General features: G+C 36.9%; 2 protein-coding genes across 8 annotated transcripts; one reads left to right on the top strand and one right to left on the bottom strand.

Annotated features, from left to right (window-relative positions):
- Positions 1-1,316: 1,316 nt before the first annotated feature.
- On the top strand, positions 1,317-5,730 carry LOC113736952 (putative late blight resistance protein homolog R1A-3). Its single transcript, XM_027264179.2, has 3 exons — positions 1,317-1,951; positions 2,389-4,693; positions 4,809-5,730. Exons 1-2 carry the CDS (start codon positions 1,493-1,495, stop codon positions 4,651-4,653), a joined length of 2,724 nt encoding a protein of 907 aa, XP_027119980.2. The 5' UTR covers positions 1,317-1,492; the 3' UTR covers positions 4,654-4,693; positions 4,809-5,730.
- Positions 5,731-6,926: 1,196 nt separating this feature from the next.
- Positions 6,927-19,197, bottom strand: LOC113714899 (uncharacterized). Of its 7 annotated transcripts, XR_011842132.1 has the most exons (6): positions 17,967-19,194; positions 15,324-15,379; positions 12,108-13,309; positions 10,421-11,804; positions 7,778-7,833; positions 6,927-7,149 (listed from the first exon to the last, which is right to left on the bottom strand). XR_011842132.1 is itself a non-coding variant. In XM_072083562.1 (5 exons), the coding sequence occupies exons 3-4, from the start codon at positions 13,294-13,296 to the stop codon at positions 7,790-7,792; spliced, it is 1,233 nt and encodes a 410-aa protein (XP_071939663.1). In that variant the 5' UTR covers positions 13,297-13,309; positions 15,324-15,379; positions 17,967-19,193; the 3' UTR covers positions 6,927-7,149; positions 7,778-7,789. The 7 variants fall into 7 exon arrangements, 2 of the variants coding, with proteins under 2 accessions (XP_071939663.1, XP_071939664.1); XR_011842133.1 differs by lacking the exon at positions 15,324-15,379 and having other exon boundaries at positions 17,967-19,197; XR_011842134.1 differs by lacking the exon at positions 7,778-7,833.
- Positions 19,198-19,768: the final 571 nt, after the last annotated feature.

The raw sequence follows: 19,768 nt of genomic DNA, 5'->3' as shown, positions 1-19,768 counted from the left end.
CTAGAAGTGCATTGTGAATAATGTAGAAAAGATCCACAAATGGTATGTAAGAGAAGGAAACGAGGCATGCTATGTTTTGATGGGAACGGTGGTGAGTTGGGATAGTGTGGAAGTACGGTTTACCATGGTCCTTGAGCAACCTATGAATTGTTGTATAAGTTGCTCATAATCAATTAATACTTGCCAACTAGACAATCACTGGGTCTAGTTGGGAAAGATTAATTTTATTATCTTATCAAACAATAACAAGAACAATCATACATCCCTTCTTCTCCTCTATTCATTCATTATTATCTCCTAAATTCTCTCATTTCATAACCAATTAAAACTTGCCAGCTACACAACTAATGGATGCAGTTGGGAAAGATTAATTTATAGGGTTAAAAACCAAAAAGTCCCTGGGGTATACCTAATATACAAAAAAGTCCCCGTGATTTTAAAACATATAAAACGACACCTCATGTTTTGAACTAATTTGGTTCCCATTGACGTTGTTATGATAATTAACTCATTTGTTATATTTATCACCTGCTTAGATCCCTTGTACTTGGTATAATTTATCACTCACTGATTTAGAATCTTAGAAAAATGTTTTCCTACTTATATTGAAAAAAATATATTTTGTAAAATTTAAAATAAAAAGGTGGTAAGTCATTATTAAAACAAGATCTGTTGTAAGTAATTGTAAAATGTAAATGACTTTGCATGGTTTCTCCAAACATGACAGTTTATGTTTAAATGCCTTTTTGTGTTGTTCATAAACTCATTTAGTTTTGGACATCTACGAGAAAAGATGATGAAGTAGAAGCATTTTAGTACGTTATGAAGCACGAGGTATATCAAAGGTTTGGATAGTAGATTTCTCAATTTGATCCGAAAATGTTTGTAAATGCAGGATCCATGACTAAAAAAATATATATATAGTTTGATGAATCTAATTTTGGGGAGATTGTAATCTCAGATTTCCAAGTCCACTGTTCATCTCAATTACTTATCATATCTTGGAAACCATTTCCTTATGCAGTAACTACTGTGATGTGATGCTCCCATTGTCCTATGCCGTAACCATTCTTCCGTGTGAAACGAATCCTGGCGGCTACCAAATGCAGCTGGCCCTAATTTTTATATTTGCCACTTGCATTAATCAATTTTTTGTAGTGCCCCAATAAGCAAAGTATGCAACTTGGCTAATTCATTAAAAAAAAAATTAGAACCACATCGTTAGGTACCTAGGCATGATCATGATACATGAACAAGAACATAAACAAAGTGCAATTATTAGTGGCTAGAAAATGACTTAATGGCAAGGGTCCACAGCCATACATGTTCATCCATGAAGTTGAATCTAATAGGAGTAGCATTTATATGAGTCGACCTTTAACACCTAGAGCACTCGATCCATACACATATTGAGCCTCAAAAAAAGAAATTTTTTTTTTTTTGTTTTGTCCAGTTAGCTTTCAACAGAGAAATCAAAACCGGGGGGTCAGAGATGGAAAAGCCTGCAGAGGTTGCAGTAGGATTTGTGTTACAAAATCTGGTGCAGTTGATCGATGAGAACCGTAGATTGATAGGTGGTAATTATGGAAAAATCAGCGATCTCCAGGACGGCCTCCGTCTCTTGAAGGCGTTCATGGCTGACTACAATGAAAAGCACGACAATTCAGGGACCCTGATGGAGCTGGCGGAGGATATCAGACACCTGGTTTTCGAGGTTGAAGATCTCCTAGAAACATACATCATGGAGGAGACACTCTACAAAAATAAGAATACACTCAGCCAAGTAGTAAGCGCCAAAAACCACCTAGAAAACCTTCGGAAAATAGGTGAGACGGTACAAAAGTTGAGCACACAGGTGAAGCAGACGTACAAAGAAAACAAGGACTTTGGGGTGCCTGCTTTGGGGAGGAAAGGGATGGCAAGACACAATTCAATTGATGAACACAATCAGGTACTTTGCACTACTTAAATTGGTTACCAGTACTACAAGATTTAAAATTGCATATATTTCTCACGCTCATGAGTTGCCAATTCATTTAGACAAGTTCATGCCTTTTAACCACTGAAGTCAAGCCAATGACCAGAGTAAGGTTCTTAAAGTCTTCCAGGTTACGGATTCCAATTGCATATTTGACAGTTTGGAGGTGGGAATTGTGTGGGGGGAGAGATGGGAAGGTTATTTAATAATAATAATAATAATAATAATACTCCCTTGCCTTTGGCGCTTTCTTCCCCTTAATCTTATTCTTTTATGCAACTCATACTTTGTGCATAGGCTTTTTACATTTTTGGCCTATCTTTCTTCTTTTACCCAAATTAACATGAAATTGCAAAAATTCCCAAATGCTCCTTAATTTCTAGTGACTCTCCTCATCTTCATGGTAATAGATTGGAGACAATGAAGGGGCTGACAGAATCATTGGGTTTACGGATGCAACTGATGAAGTATTGAAACTTCTCGGCGGCCAAAAACTTGTTCTGGGTAAATCCGAGGCAGAGGAGCAGACCCCGTCCGGGGCAGAGCAACATGGTGAGTCTAAGCAGCTAGAAGTAGTGGCAATCCACGGAATGCTTGGACTAGGAAAGACGACACTTGCAAAGAAGGTCTTGAATGACCCAAGAATTCATCATCATTTTTTCACTCGCATATTCGTCCGGGTTTCAAATGTTTACAATAAGCAAGAAGTGCTTTTTAGTATCCTAAGTGCCTTCACCGAGAACATTAAGGATCAAAACCTGTCCATGAAAGAATTGGAAGACAAGGTCAAAGAGACCTTGAAGAATAAGTATTTGATTGTGATCGATGATGTTTGGGCCACCAAAGCATGGGACGATCTCAAGAAAGTTTTTCCAGACAACAACAAGGGCAGTAGGGTGCTGATAACTACCCAGCTCGAGCCTGTCGCTAAATATGTTACAACGAAGACTGAACCCTATAAGTTGCGATATATGAATGACGATGAAGCTGAAAATTTGCTGAGGACTAAGGTTTTCAATGACAACAAATGTCCCAAAGAACTGCTGTCCCTTGAACAGAAAATTCTGGCTAGATGTAAAGGGCTACCGCTAGCAATAGTGGTAACAGCAGGTATTCTTTGGAATCATCCAAGAGATCCAACCTGGTGGGATGATGTGCTTCATGGTGTGGTTGAGTTACTGGGTGATGGCCAAAGGATAATAGATGTCGTGATAAGACGGAGTTATGATAACTTGCATCCAATACTCAAATTGTGTTTTCTCTACCTTGGTGTCTTCCCCAAAGACTTGGAGATCCGAGCCTCAAAATTGTTGCAACTGTGGATCGCTGAAGGGTTCATACCCGAATTTGAGAAAGCAAGCAAGGAGAAGATAGCAGAGGCATGTTTGAGGGAATTGGTTGGTAGGAATCTAGTGACGGTGGAACAGAGAACCTTAAGTGGTCGTATTAAGACTTGTCATATCCAAGACATGCTGCGTGACTTTTGCAAGAATATAGCCAAAGCAGAAGGTCTATTCCAAGAAACTCAAGTGCGTGCCAGTTCATCATCTTCTGCCCGTCGCCTTTTCTGCAACAACTCCCAATTCTCCCAATACGTTTGGGAAAAACAGCCTGCTGAGAAAGCACGCTCATTCTTGAGCTTTGGCCGTGATGAAATCAAGCTGGATCCAAATCTCAGCCTAGATGACGTATTTAAGCACTTCAAACTACTGCGGGTGCTGGATATTTTATCTGTTAAACTTCTTACTGTACACCTTCCCAAAAAACTATCTAACCTTGTTCTCCTAAAGTTCATCGCCATCAATTGGGAGATTGAGATTCTTCCCAAGATTATGTCTAGCCTACTTAACTTGGAGACTCTCATAGTTCACACAGTGTCCCCGACCCTTGATATACAAGCAGACATTTGGGCAATGACAAAGCTAAGGCATCTAATTACTAATTCCTCCATGTCCTTGCCCAGATGTCAGGAGCAATCCACAATCAGCGAAAACCTACAAACTCTTTCTGTAGTTTCACCTGAAAGCCTCACAGATGAAGTGCTTAAAAGAGCTACAAATCTCAAGAAGCTTGGTATATCTGGGAATTTAGGCACTCTTATGAAGGCCAAAGGTGAGTCTAATTTGTTTGACCATCTTTGCGAACTAAACTTCCTTGAAAGGTTGAAGTTGTGCAGTAATGATGTGAATTCCAAGCTGCTTGCCCTTCCTCAACCACACAAATTTCCAAAAAGGCTAACAAAGCTGAGTTTGCAAAACACAAGCCTAGGTTGGGATCAAATGTCTATACTTGGAAAGCTTCAGTATCTGGAGGTTCTCAAGTTGAAGGACTATGCTTTTACGGGAGAGGATTGGCAGACAGAAGAAGGGGGGTTTCGTTCTCTAAAAGTTTTGTTCATTGGAGCTACTGATTTGAAGTGTTGGGAGGCTCAAGCCACTGATTTCCCAGAGCTAAGACGCCTTATCCTCAGGCAATGCAAACAACTTCGGCGAATCCCACCGGACTTCGTAGACATGAAGAAGCTCGAGGCTATTCACCTAGAACATACCACAGGTTCTGTAATTTCATCAGCTAGGAGAATTAGGCAATTACAGATAGATATGCTTCAACGTCAAAATTTAAATGATAAGAAAACAACCCCAACTAGGATCAATGTCTATCCTCCAGAATACTGATCGACAAGTAAAATATGCTATGCAGGTTCTTCTTTGGCAGGTTAGTAAAAAGAACAACTCTGACTATATTCCTGAATCTATTTCTTGTTACACCAATCGTGAAACTATTTCTTGTTACATCAACTTGTGGGAATCTGAAAGAATGTTGCTCGCAGGTATTCATGCTCACTAGATTTTGTCTTCCATTCGCTCGAGTAATGTGGGGGGCTCCATGTTTTCTTCTTTTTCCTGCCTCACTAACACCTTCTGCTTGGCTCGGGGGCAACAAATTTCAGTTGCTATTACCTCTTTGGATGATTTTCATTTTGAGTATTTTTGGTTAATGTTAAATGTTCTTTTCAGCAAGTTTATTGTGATGAAAAAAAGGCCGTGGATCTCCTGGCCAATTTAGTTCCGCAAAAACATGGTGAAAAGGTATTTTTCCTTTCAACCAGGTTGGTTTGTTGGGTCAAATATGGAGCCTTGAGAGGTAGCTTTTGTGTCTCTAAATCTTGTTTCCTTGTATTTTTAAGTTAGGGATGAATCTTTCTATGCTACATTTTACATTGTGATAATTTATTTTCTTTCAGTTATATAAACCAAGAACTCTTCAAATTAGGATACTGTAGCGGATGGAAATTTTGGTCACCATTTTTTGTTGTCACTATTTACTTCTTTTAAATGTTTTCATTCTGGTTGCATTTTCTGAGTAGTGGATTTCCTCTTAGAAAATCAGGTGCAGTTAATTATAGAGAATCATAAATTGACAGTGTTGTGATAGAACCTATGGCTCACTTGGTCCAACACTAGTCAAACTCCTAGTATTTTCGCACTTTGATCCATCATCAAGAAGAGAATTTTTATCGATCCAATTTTGAGAAGTGGTGAACTTAGGTATTAAGGTAGACTTGCATTGAGTATTAATAGTGGATTTGGAGAAGAGCTTGTAAACTTGAATTTAACTAGTGATACCATACGTGCGTTGTACGTGGTTGGATGATATGTAGTTATATCATTTTGTTTTGTTTTTATAATGAGTTTACCTTTGTAATGTAGAGTTGGGAATAGAAGCAAGGGTGGGAATTGCATGTTACAAAATTTTGTAAAGTAAGCAATGCAAAACCATCTTATTGAATGTAAGATAAAGAAAAAGAGAAGATATTAAACGTGAAACAGTAATCATTAGTGTTTTAATCTTTCTCTACTTTTATCTTCTTTTTCAATTGAGTCTTGAGATTGGATGCATTACTTCTTGCTCCCCCCTTTTTTGGTTTTGAAGGACTGTAGTGAAACATCATCGTTAATTTCAATCACCTTTGAATTTTTGTCTTTTATTATGCTTTGCCGAACATGTTGTTCAGATGCAATAGATGGAGTGGCATCTTCTTGTTTGTTTGTATTTGGTAGTTGCTCGAATGTTATTGCCACCATTGATAGATGTCCATGAGTGGGGTGCCCGATCCTATTAAGCTTGATGAGGAATTTGAACTCCTTATGCTTTGTGGCAATCATTTTCTTATACAACTTTGATTCTCCTTGTCCTGTTGGGTTTTCAGTATTTGTAAATCAGATAGGTTTAAATTGAATGCTTAACTAATAAGAATTGATGTGTTTATTATTTTAATAATTTTTAGGAACTTACCTTGAAAGATGTAGTGCTATCTATATATTCTTGTATTGGGCATCCAATAAAATTAGTTGCCAAGTCCTCAAATAATATTATTGTTGCTACATCTTGTCCATCGACGACTTCCATCCTTATATTGTACCTATTTTGGAAATGATATTAAATTGTTAACTGTGCTTTTCAAGTTTGCCTTTTTAAAGTCTAGCTTGTATGTCATGTATTTAATTGAGTGACTTACCTTGGTGTAAAATCTTTTGTTGGATAATTGCATTTGGGGCATTCTGCATCTTCTTCAAAGTTGATAATTTTGGTGTTGCATCCTTTACAAGCATTATAGTATAGTTCGGCTTTGTTCTCTATATCGTTAACAATTGCGTTGGAAGTGTAGAAAGCATGCTGCAAGGAGCAGTTTTTGTTATTGTTTTTAAGATTGTGGCGACCCCACTTTCCCCTAAGGCGAACCAAAGGGTTGGCGGGCCGTCTGCCCAGCTCTCGCCAGGACTCATGCAAGCATTCTAACCTAAAACCTTGGAGTAATAAACTACTCTGTTACAAAACAAATTTTCCCGAATAAGATCATCCTTACATCCAACTTAACTTCAGAGATAGCAGAGATAAATTAGCCAGTCGAGGCTCTTAAACATCCCACGTGCTACGTACCAAAATATAAAGTCGTACCAATCCGGGTAGATAAATACATAAATCTCTATTACAAATTTACAGGCCAAGTAATCGAATTAGGGTTTACCCATTTTCCCGTTTCAAGTGGCAACCCAAAAGAAAAGTGCATTATCTCAATAACACATTACAGCCCACAGAATAAGTTATAGCATTCAAATACAATCCAAAAGGAAAACTTAAGTAAGCATCCAGCTTTCAGTTTCCAGAACCTGTTAAGGAAAACAATAAACGTGGGGTGAGCTAAAGCTCAGTGGTGCCCCAAAAACATGCAATCAATTAAAACAATTAACACGTATTGATTCGATTGAAGTAAACAAATAGGAAGGCGATAATACCCAAGTGTACCTTAGACTGGTCGAGGGATTCACCCAACGACGTTACGTCCTGAACTTACATTATTATTATAGACTCGTCGAGGGATTCACCCAACGACTTTACGTCTAGCACTTGATTGATTATTATTGACTCGTCGAGGGATTCACCCAACGACTTTACGTCTAGCACTTGATTTATTATTATTGACTCGTCGAGGGATTCACCCAACGACTTTACGTCTAGCACTTGATTGATTATTATTGACTCGTCGAGGGATTCACCCAACGACTTTACGTCTAGCACTTGATTTATTATTATTGACTCGTCGAGGGATTCACCCAACGACTTTACGTCTAGCACTTGATTCACAAAAAAAATGTTTTACGCAAGTCACCACTCGAAAGGCTAGTGTGATAAAGTACACATTGCTCACTTCGATGGGTCAAAACCACTTCATAGTTATAATATAGCAAGTTAATAAAGCGCTTAACCACATAACATAAAACAAGCAGGGACACTCACCAAGAGTGAAGTTCAGATGTCAAGTTGGGAATCGAATTCCGCTTCCTCGCAATATCCTAGAATATCAAATATTGAAATTATAAGCTTTTATTCAGTCTTTAGACTCGAACACATTGAGGTTTATCTAATATATTGCTAGTTTACTTTCCCATAGTAATTTCAAAAATCTACTTAGATTGAAACTTGACACAAATAGTAGAAATGTTTCTTATAATTTTCCTTGAGGTACTTTTCCTTATAAAAAGGGTAACTAGTATAAATTTTCTGGAAATAAGTCGACAAACCTCTTAATATCAATGTTAGAAAGTTACTTTGAACATTTCTTTAAAGCTATGGTTCCTGCAAAAATTATTACTAAAACTATTTTACCCTAAAATAAGGTTTCTTGCCGAGCAAGTTTCCCATGCTTTTCCCCAGAATTATTACAACTCGTATTTTGGAACTTTTCCTATAGTTAACTATAGCTTAAGGAAAGAAAATGAATTAAAATAAGACTTAGAATTTTCAAAAGCTATATAACTTATTTACTAATCGAGGCTAGTTTGAGCTAAAGGAAATTATCGAGTTGGAAAGTTTTATAATATAATACTAGCTGGAAAAATATTTCTGATTAATTTGATCACAGCTACTCGAGTTCGCAAGGTCGATACAACTTCCACAGCTCCGATTCCGTTTCGAAATTATAATATGGATCAAAATATGACAAAAATCACATAGCAAATTACTAGGGCTTCGTCAATCATTAGCCCTAGATTTCAACAAGTGCATTTCTGAATAAAATAAAATGATCAACCAAGGCTTCATCAATCATTAGCACTTGGTTTCAGCAAGCCCATCATAAGCAACTAAAAATAAAATAAAAGTAAAGCCTCCAAGACATTCCAGCAATTAACTTTCGTCACCCTGTAGTACTTAGAAAATCATTCAAATGGCCAAGAGCTTCATCAATCATTAGCTCTTGATAGCAACCAATCACTTTCAAACCAAAATTTCAACTAGAAACAAGGAGTAAAGTCACGGCTAATTTAACGCTTAAATAACTCGAGAAATTCAGATTACCACCATAGCATTTTACTAGGCTCAATGCCATTCACATACCAGAAAATTTTAGCATGTAAGCTTCACTTGAAATTCAGAAATTCAAATCACAGATAGGCCCAACATTCGATTCAAGTCAAAATTCATTTTCCTGAAGAAACAGGACATTAAGTCAAGACAGCCTACTTTGAGGAGTCACGTACAGCCGTACACATGGAGGAAAAATATAAAATTTCTACAGAACCAAGGCCCATGTTTCTAGTTTCAAATGCCACTGACGGCACCTTAAACGGATTTTTCTACACCAAGATATAAGCATTTTACTGAAATTGGTCAGGGACATCCAAAAATCTGAAATGTCATTTTTCACATGTGAAAAACTCCTTTTTCTCTTTTTGCACCAAAATGTTTTTATTCAAACCATCCATACATTTCTTATATAATTCCAAAACAACATATTCCAGGCATTTCCATCCCTCATGATTTGAAGGAAATTTTCGAAACTAAGTTGAGCTTCCAACTCAACCTTCGGCCATCACAAAGGAAATTCCAGCATTTGTATACTAACCTCTTTAATTCAATCCTTCAATATATTAAATATTTCCTCGCCAAACCACTTAAATTTTGCATCTCTTATGTAGCTCAAGACCATCATAGTCCAAGGAAACAATAAAATAAATGTTCAGAAACCATTTAAACTTTCTAAAGGCAAACTGAAATTTCTGGTTCAACCTTGCTTGCGGCTTCAAAGATTTCCAGCAAACAATTCAACTTTAGTTCAAATTTCCTTGGTTTAAACATGGTGTTAGTTACTCAATTCAACATTTTAAACACCTAGTTAGTTACTAAAATTTTCCACTTTCAAAATTGAGTTCAAACTATCATTATTAACATCAAAATTTCCAGAAATTTTCCTGCTTGGGCTCGGGTGATCATGCCTTGAAGCAGAATGTACTCTTAACCTTTATTTCTCTGATTTAAAACTTACTAATCAACTACATGCAGGGCCTAATTAACTTGTTATTAGTCATCTAATCATGGTTATAAGTTTAAACAACAACACTAAACCAAATCAGGTTGCAAAGCTTTAAGCTAAGCTCTCGGCCAAACCAGAAATTCTTCCAGCATTTGTTTAGTCACAAACCATTTTTTTTCTATGGTTAATTCCTGTATTTTGCACTTAATTTCACATGCACAACTGCTGAATTTAACTAGCTATCATATCCAGACCAGAAATCAGTTTGATAGCAACCAAATTGAACCAAGTTAAGCTGTAATAATTAAGCTAGGCTCTCGGCAGAATTTTCTTACCCCAAACTAACCCAGAAATTTATCTCTGCTTTAACACTTCATTCGAATGCCCAATTCATCATACATGGTCTTAATCTTCCAGTTCTTACTCAGCTAAAGACATTTGGGTGTTCAGATTATCACACAAAACAAAATTGGAGCTGCAATAACACCTCAAGTCTCGGTAGCAACAATTTCTCAAAACAGAAATTTTCCTAAGGTTTTGATTTCAGCATCCGATTGTATAATCTAAACATGTAATCTCTGATATAGCTTGATCAACTAATAATCAACCTATTTTAGACCAGAAATTACCTCAGCTAGCAACCAATCTTTCACACGAAATTCCAGAAATTTCCTTCCTAGCTCTCGGCCAAGTGCAGATGGTGATTCTGGTTTGGAGTTGCGGCTGAAAAGGGTTGTGGATGAAGGTAGAATTGGTGAAGCTTCCGGCAGATTCCCTTCCCTGGCTTTGCTCCAACTCACGGCTGAATCCAAGAAGTTTCCGGCAGCTCTCTCCCTCTCTCGGTGCTCTCGGTCAAGGCAGGGAAGAAATGAGGTTTTGTTGTGAATCAAGAATGAAAGAGTAGAGTGGTATTTGGAGTGAAGTTGATTTCGACTTTGGTTTGTGCAGAGAAAGAGTCGGCTGAAATGGTTGTGAGATGTAGTGTGAATTTGATCAAGTGGTTTTGTGGTGCCGCGGTTTACGAAAGGTTGCGTATCGAATTGGTTAAAATGCAATTGGTCGAAGTTGCGGTGATGGGAATTTGTCATAAGGGTCGTTTGGTTTCGCATGGAATTGTAAGGTCTTTTGGTCTTTTCACTTGGTTTCCTAATCTCAACTTAATTTCTCAAATTTATCCTCAAGGGTGATTTGAACGCCTAATAACCCCTCCCAATATACTTAACCATTTTTATCGAATAAATATCGATTAAACTTAAATATTAAGGTTCCTAACATTATATAGCGATTAACTTAATTATCCGCATCTCCAATTGTTTATTCTCAAGAATTAAAGTTATCCTACACAAAATTTATCGAATTTTCATGCCTTAAGTATGTTTAGTATAGGAATATCATATTTATCTAAAATTCATTGATTTTTATCTTAACGCGGAAATTCCTATAAACATTTAACATTATTAACGATTAAAACTAGCTATCGGAAATCAAAGAATTTATTTTAAAGTAATAGAATTAATCCAACTCAAGAAATATTAATTTAGTATAGCAAAACCGAATAATTCAATATTGGCACAATTATATTATTTATTACATAGAAATTATCTTTACCCTTTTATTTCAAAACAATTAATTACAATACTAGAATTCAAAAAAATTAATTATTAGATCAATGAAATAGTTTACCATTGAAATATGAAGTTAATGTAACAAAACTAAGAAGTTTAGTAGTTTAGCACAATTCTTTTATTTTGCACATAACGTTTATTTCTACGTACTTACTTAAAAACAATTGGACTTAGTGCTAAAATTTATTAAAGAATTAAAATGCAAATAAAATATGCACTGATATTTATATGTCTATTTTCAGGGTTCTCACATCCTCCCCTCCTTAAAATGAATTTTGTCCTCAAAATTCTTACTTTCTTGAGAAACAAATCGGAATACTTTTTCTGCATTTCTTCTTCTAACTCCCAAGTTGCTTCTTCGGAAATCCAAAGTTCCAATACTTTTGTTCTGCAATCAAGCTTAGCATGGTGATGAGCTAGAAAATTCTTTCATATAATAACATCATAACCTCGTATGTCCAATTTGATTAGATCCACTAGTATTTTATGCCCTTCAATCCAGAATTCACAGTTATTATAAGTTAAGCTACTGATTAAAATCTTATTACCCATTGATGTTTTAACTTCAAGGTCAAGGGTAATCTAACAGGTTTGACGTTAACTCCGGATGGAAAAGTTTGGTTCACAAATGAATGAGTTGCGCTATGATCAATTAACACTCTAGCTAATTGATGAGAAATGGGAAGAGTACCTTCCACGGCTTCCGAAGAATCAGGTACAGGTTGGTCATTTATAGCGTAAACCCTGGTAGGAACTTTCGGCCTATTCTCTCTAATGTTGGCTGGTTCATCATTCAGGGTATTATCCTCTTGTATTTTCGGGCAACCGGCAATTTGGTGCTCGCTGCTTCCACACTTCAAGCACTTTCCTGCTTTCCTCCAGCAACCGGCCTCGGTATGTCCAGGTTTCTTGCAATACCCACAAGTTCCCAGGAAAGTTATCGCACGACTTCCTTGTGGAGCGTTCCTAGGTTGACCTCTTCCATTTGGTCCCCCGTTAGTTCCATTATTTCTTCCTCCGGCACCTCTGGCACCAGTTCCTCGACCCACTTTGGCCAGTGGAGCATTTGTATAAGTCGGCTCCCGACTGCTGCTAGGTGCAAATCTTTTCTTGGCCTGGTAAGTTTTTACTTGAGTTCTAGCAACTTCAACCCTTTGAGCTCTTTCTACAGCATCAGCAAATGTGTCTATCCGAACAGCAGCTAATCCCTCCTGAATTTCCACGTTTAGTCCCTGCACAAACCTCCGGACACGCCTTTGTTCCGTGGCTATCAGTTCAGGAGCAAATCGGGACAATTTTGTGAACTGGACTTCATATTCGGCGACACTCATCGCCCCTTGTTTACATTTTATGAAGTCGTCCTCTCTCTTTTCTTGAATGAGAGGTGGAAGAAATTTGGCGTTGAACTCCCTTGTGAAGTTCGCCCAGGTCCTGGGAATATGATTCCTGTCCCAATTGACCCTAATTAGGTTCCACCAGGAACGAGCAGCTCCTTCAAACTGGAATGCTGCAAAAGTCACTTGCCTCTCTTCCGTATAATTTAGAGCGGCAAAAATATCAGAGATCCTTTCCCACCAACCTTCGGCTACCTCAGGTTCTGGGCCTCCGTAGAACTTAGGAGGTCCAAACTTCAGGAATCTCTCTAATGCCCGATCCTCGTAATCGATTGGGCCTCCTTGCTGATGCACCGCTCCATGGGCTTGATGCTCAGTCATGCGCTCTAACACATCAGTTATTCTATTGATTGCGGTGGCCACTGGATCTCCGGCCACGTTTCCCTGACCATGGCCTGGGTTGGCCTCAGGTTCCCTATCACTACCACCCTCGGGGTGTTGCCTAGTTGGTCTCCCACGTCCTCTATTTCTAACTTGTAGATCCATAGCCTAGTTATGCCTATTGATAAAAATAAAGTGATCAAGCGAAGATGTTGCTATTTATTTACTTGTTATTATTAAGTGAAGTCAACATGAATACCAAGAGAAAGAAAATTTAAAACACTTAAAGCATATATTCACATACCAAAGTTCATACAACTTTAAAAGCCAAACAATTCACGGTACATTTAATATTTTCACACATAACTCATATTTCGATCTTTATAAACATGAAGGAAAGCAAGTCAATAATACACCGATTATTATAACCACATAACTAATAGCTCAACCCTTAGTTTAGATTCAACTTAACCTTCATTAGTTTAGTCTTTGACAATCCCACTAGGCCCCACTCATTCTTCCGATTTCGCTTCCATAAATTCCTCTTAAATACGTAATTGGCACTAATCTTCAAGATCACACCATTGGCTCTTTACCTTTAACTTTCAAAAGTTAGACTTGATTCCTTCAATCCTACTTTTCCAAACTTAGTCATGATTTCTAGTCACATCATAATGCGATATACTGAATTCTTTTCAATTGCAAATACACCATTTAATGAAATATCTGGTATTCGGGTACAAGAATCTGACTATAGGATAATTCACACCTCAGGCTGGCCAGTCCCAAGAGTAACTTACCTATATTTGAGATTCCTACCCAACATACATGTCTAATATCCCAACTATAAACTTTTGTTCCACACTTAACGAGTCAATCCCCACAGTCCGAGAGTCCTCTCCCGGCACGAGCTCGATAAGAGCTCTGATACCACCTGTGGCAGTTCTCAGGGTCACATCACGGGGTACCTATCAGCTTGCCACCCGCACGCGGGCATCCCCTACGGAGAGTTTCGCTTCGTGACTCTTCACGAACGAGAGGCTCGGGGCTTTTCCAGACGAAGGACTTAAAGTCCCAACTGTCGGCATATGGCTCTGATACCACCTGTGGCGACCCCACTTTCCCCTAAGGCGAACCAAAGGGTTGGCGGGCCGTCTGCCCAGCTCTCGCCAGGACTCATGCAAGCATTCTAACCTAAAACCTTGGAGTAATAAACTACTCTGTTACAAAACAAATTTTCCCGAATAAGATCATCCTTACATCCAACTTAACTTCAGAGATAGCAGAGATAAATTAGCCAGTCGAGGCTCTTAAACATCCCACGTGCTACGTACCAAAATATAAAGTCGTACCAATCCGGGTAGATAAATACATAAATCTCTATTACAAATTTACAGGCCAAGTAATCGAATTAGGGTTTACCCATTTTCCCGTTTCAAGTGGCAACCCAAAAGAAAAGTGCATTATCTCAATAACACATTACAGCCCACAGAATAAGTTATAGCATTCAAATACAATCCAAAAGGAAAACTTAAGTAAGCATCCAGCTTTCAGTTTCCAGAACCTGTTAAGGAAAACAATAAACGTGGGGTGAGCTAAAGCTCAGTGGTGCCCCAAAAACATGCAATCAATTAAAACAATTAACACGTATTGATTCGATTGAAGTAAACAAATAGGAAGGCGATAATACCCAAGTGTACCTTAGACTGGTCGAGGGATTCACCCAACGACGTTACGTCCTGAACTTACATTATTATTATAGACTCGTCGAGGGATTCACCCAACGACTTTACGTCTAGCACTTGATTGATTATTATTGACTCGTCGAGGGATTCACCCAACGACTTTACGTCTAGCACTTGATTTATTATTATTGACTCGTCGAGGGATTCACCCAACGACTTTACGTCTAGCACTTGATTGATTATTATTGACTCGTCGAGGGATTCACCCAACGACTTTACGTCTAGCACTTGATTTATTATTATTGACTCGTCGAGGGATTCACCCAACGACTTTACGTCTAGCACTTGATTCACAAAAAAAATGTTTTACGCAAGTCACCACTCGAAAGGCTAGTGTGATAAAGTACACATTGCTCACTTCGATGGGTCAAAACCACTTCATAGTTATAATATAGCAAGTTAATAAAGCGCTTAACCACATAACATAAAACAAGCAGGGACACTCACCAAGAGTGAAGTTCAGATGTCAAGTTGGGAATCGAATTCCGCTTCCTCGCAATATCCTAGAATATCAAATATTGAAATTATAAGCTTTTATTCAGTCTTTAGACTCGAACACATTGAGGTTTATCTAATATATTGCTAGTTTACTTTCCCATAGTAATTTCAAAAATCTACTTAGATTGAAACTTGACACAAATAGTAGAAATGTTTCTTATAATTTTCCTTGAGGTACTTTTCCTTATAAAAAGGGTAACTAGTATAAATTTTCTGGAAATAAGTCGACAAACCTCTTAATATCAATGTTAGAAAGTTACTTTGAACATTTCTTTAAAGCTATGGTTCCTGCAAAAATTATTACTAAAACTATTTTACCCTAAAATAAGGTTTCTTGCCGAGCAAGTTTCCCATGCTTTTCCCCAGAATTATTACAACTCGTATTTTGGAACTTTTCCTATAGTTAACTATAGCTTAAGGAAAGAAAATGAATTAAAATAAGACTTAGAATTTTCAAAAGCTATATAACTTATTTACTAATCGAGGCTAGTTTGAGCTAAAGGAAATTATCGAGTTGGAAAGTTTTATAATATAATACTAGCTGGAAAAATATTTCTGATTAATTTGATCACAGCTACTCGAGTTCGCAAGGTCGATACAACTTCCACAGCTCCGATTCCGTTTCGAAATTATAATATGGATCAAAATATGACAAAAATCACATAGCAAATTACTAGGGCTTCGTCAATCATTAGCCCTAGATTTCAACAAGTGCATTTCTGAATAAAATAAAATGATCAACCAAGGCTTCATCAATCATTAGCACTTGGTTTCAGCAAGCCCATCATAAGCAACTAAAAATAAAATAAAAGTAAAGCCTCCAAGACATTCCAGCAATTAACTTTCGTCACCCTGTAGTACTTAGAAAATCATTCAAATGGCCAAGAGCTTCATCAATCATTAGCTCTTGATAGCAACCAATCACTTTCAAACCAAAATTTCAACTAGAAACAAGGAGTAAAGTCACGGCTAATTTAACGCTTAAATAACTCGAGAAATTCAGATTACCACCATAGCATTTTACTAGGCTCAATGCCATTCACATACCAGAAAATTTTAGCATGTAAGCTTCACTTGAAATTCAGAAATTCAAATCACAGATAGGCCCAACATTCGATTCAAGTCAAAATTCATTTTCCTGAAGAAACAGGACATTAAGTCAAGACAGCCTACTTTGAGGAGTCACGTACAGCCGTACACATGGAGGAAAAATATAAAATTTCTACAGAACCAAGGCCCATGTTTCTAGTTTCAAATGCCACTGACGGCACCTTAAACGGATTTTTCTACACCAAGATATAAGCATTTTACTGAAATTGGTCAGGGACATCCAAAAATCTGAAATGTCATTTTTCACATGTGAAAAACTCCTTTTTCTCTTTTTGCACCAAAATGTTTTTATTCAAACCATCCATACATTTCTTATATAATTCCAAAACAACATATTCCAGGCATTTCCATCCCTCATGATTTGAAGGAAATTTTCGAAACTAAGTTGAGCTTCCAACTCAACCTTCGGCCATCACAAAGGAAATTCCAGCATTTGTATACTAACCTCTTTAATTCAATCCTTCAATATATTAAATATTTCCTCGCCAAACCACTTAAATTTTGCATCTCTTATGTAGCTCAAGACCATCATAGTCCAAGGAAACAATAAAATAAATGTTCAGAAACCATTTAAACTTTCTAAAGGCAAACTGAAATTTCTGGTTCAACCTTGCTTGCGGCTTCAAAGATTTCCAGCAAACAATTCAACTTTAGTTCAAATTTCCTTGGTTTAAACATGGTGTTAGTTACTCAATTCAACATTTTAAACACCTAGTTAGTTACTAAAATTTTCCACTTTCAAAATTGAGTTCAAACTATCATTATTAACATCAAAATTTCCAGAAATTTTCCTGCTTGGGCTCGGGTGATCATGCCTTGAAGCAGAATGTACTCTTAACCTTTATTTCTCTGATTTAAAACTTACTAATCAACTACATGCAGGGCCTAATTAACTTGTTATTAGTCATCTAATCATGGTTATAAGTTTAAACAACAACACTAAACCAAATCAGGTTGCAAAGCTTTAAGCTAAGCTCTCGGCCAAACCAGAAATTCTTCCAGCATTTGTTTAGTCACAAACCATTTTTTTTCTATGGTTAATTCCTGTATTTTGCACTTAATTTCACATGCACAACTGCTGAATTTAACTAGCTATCATATCCAGACCAGAAATCAGTTTGATAGCAACCAAATTGAACCAAGTTAAGCTGTAATAATTAAGCTAGGCTCTCGGCAGAATTTTCTTACCCCAAACTAACCCAGAAATTTATCTCTGCTTTAACACTTCATTCGAATGCCCAATTCATCATACATGGTCTTAATCTTCCAGTTCTTACTCAGCTAAAGACATTTGGGTGTTCAGATTATCACACAAAACAAAATTGGAGCTGCAATAACACCTCAAGTCTCGGTAGCAACAATTTCTCAAAACAGAAATTTTCCTAAGGTTTTGATTTCAGCATCCGATTGTATAATCTAAACATGTAATCTCTGATATAGCTTGATCAACTAATAATCAACCTATTTTAGACCAGAAATTACCTCAGCTAGCAACCAATCTTTCACACGAAATTCCAGAAATTTCCTTCCTAGCTCTCGGCCAAGTGCAGATGGTGATTCTGGTTTGGAGTTGCGGCTGAAAAGGGTTGTGGATGAAGGTAGAATTGGTGAAGCTTCCGGCAGATTCCCTTCCCTGGCTTTGCTCCAACTCACGGCTGAATCCAAGAAGTTTCCGGCAGCTCTCTCCCTCTCTCGGTGCTCTCGGTCAAGGCAGGGAAGAAATGAGGTTTTGTTGTGAATCAAGAATGAAAGAGTAGAGTGGTATTTGGAGTGAAGTTGATTTCGACTTTGGTTTGTGCAGAGAAAGAGTCGGCTGAAATGGTTGTGAGATGTAGTGTGAATTTGATCAAGTGGTTTTGTGGTGCCGCGGTTTACGAAAGGTTGCGTATCGAATTGGTTAAAATGCAATTGGTCGAAGTTGCGGTGATGGGAATTTGTCATAAGGGTCGTTTGGTTTCGCATGGAATTGTAAGGTCTTTTGGTCTTTTCACTTGGTTTCCTAATCTCAACTTAATTTCTCAAATTTATCCTCAAGGGTGATTTGAACGCCTAATAACCCCTCCCAATATACTTAACCATTTTTATCGAATAAATATCGATTAAACTTAAATATTAAGGTTCCTAACATTATATAGCGATTAACTTAATTATCCGCATCTCCAATTGTTTATTCTCAAGAATTAAAGTTATCCTACACAAAATTTATCGAATTTTCATGCCTTAAGTATGTTTAGTATAGGAATATCATATTTATCTAAAATTCATTGATTTTTATCTTAACGCGGAAATTCCTATAAACATTTAACATTATTAACGATTAAAACTAGCTATCGGAAATCAAAGAATTTATTTTAAAGTAATAGAATTAATCCAACTCAAGAAATATTAATTTAGTATAGCAAAACCGAATAATTCAATATTGGCACAATTATATTATTTATTACATAGAAATTATCTTTACCCTTTTATTTCAAAACAATTAATTACAATACTAGAATTCAAAAAAATTAATTATTAGATCAATGAAATAGTTTACCATTGAAATATGAAGTTAATGTAACAAAACTAAGAAGTTTAGTAGTTTAGCACAATTCTTTTATTTTGCACATAACGTTTATTTCTACGTACTTACTTAAAAACAATTGGACTTAGTGCTAAAATTTATTAAAGAATTAAAATGCAAATAAAATATGCACTGATATTTATATGTCTATTTTCAGGGTTCTCACAGCAAGAAAAATCACTCCGGTTAGCTTCTCAACCACCAACTCCTCCAATTTAAAGCAAACTAATCTAAGAAAAAGGAATGGTTGCTCACATTTATCAGCAAATGGTCCAACTATTAACCAAAATCTCGACATTGAGATCACAAACTGGCAAGCTGACTTATTCACATACTAACACAATCTTTATTTTATTATTTTTTTCTTTTTGTTTTGTTTTTGTTTCTTTTTCTTTTTCTTTTTTTTTTTTTTGAGTAACAAAAGACTTAGTCTATAGCCCTTAGAGCCTTTTGACGCGAACTCCAACATTTGATAGATGGAGGAGCCCGGTTACTCAACTCTAATTGCTACGGGACCACGCACTCATAGCAACTACTACCTTTTGACGCGGAAATCAACACTTTAGGTGAAGATCCTCGGTTACTCAGTAGTAACAACTAGTGGAGTACAGTCACCTCTTATTTATGATAACATACCACAATAACTAGAAAATATCACAAAAATAACAGCAGCCAGCCTCAAATTTCCAAACATGGAGAACTAAAATTAATAATTGGACCA

The sequence above is a fragment of the Coffea arabica genome, chromosome 3e (genome assembly GCF_036785885.1).
Source record: "Coffea arabica cultivar ET-39 chromosome 3e, Coffea Arabica ET-39 HiFi, whole genome shotgun sequence".
NCBI lineage: Eukaryota > Viridiplantae > Streptophyta > Magnoliopsida > Gentianales > Rubiaceae > Coffea > Coffea arabica.
This window is presented reverse-complemented; position numbering and strand designations above follow the sequence as displayed.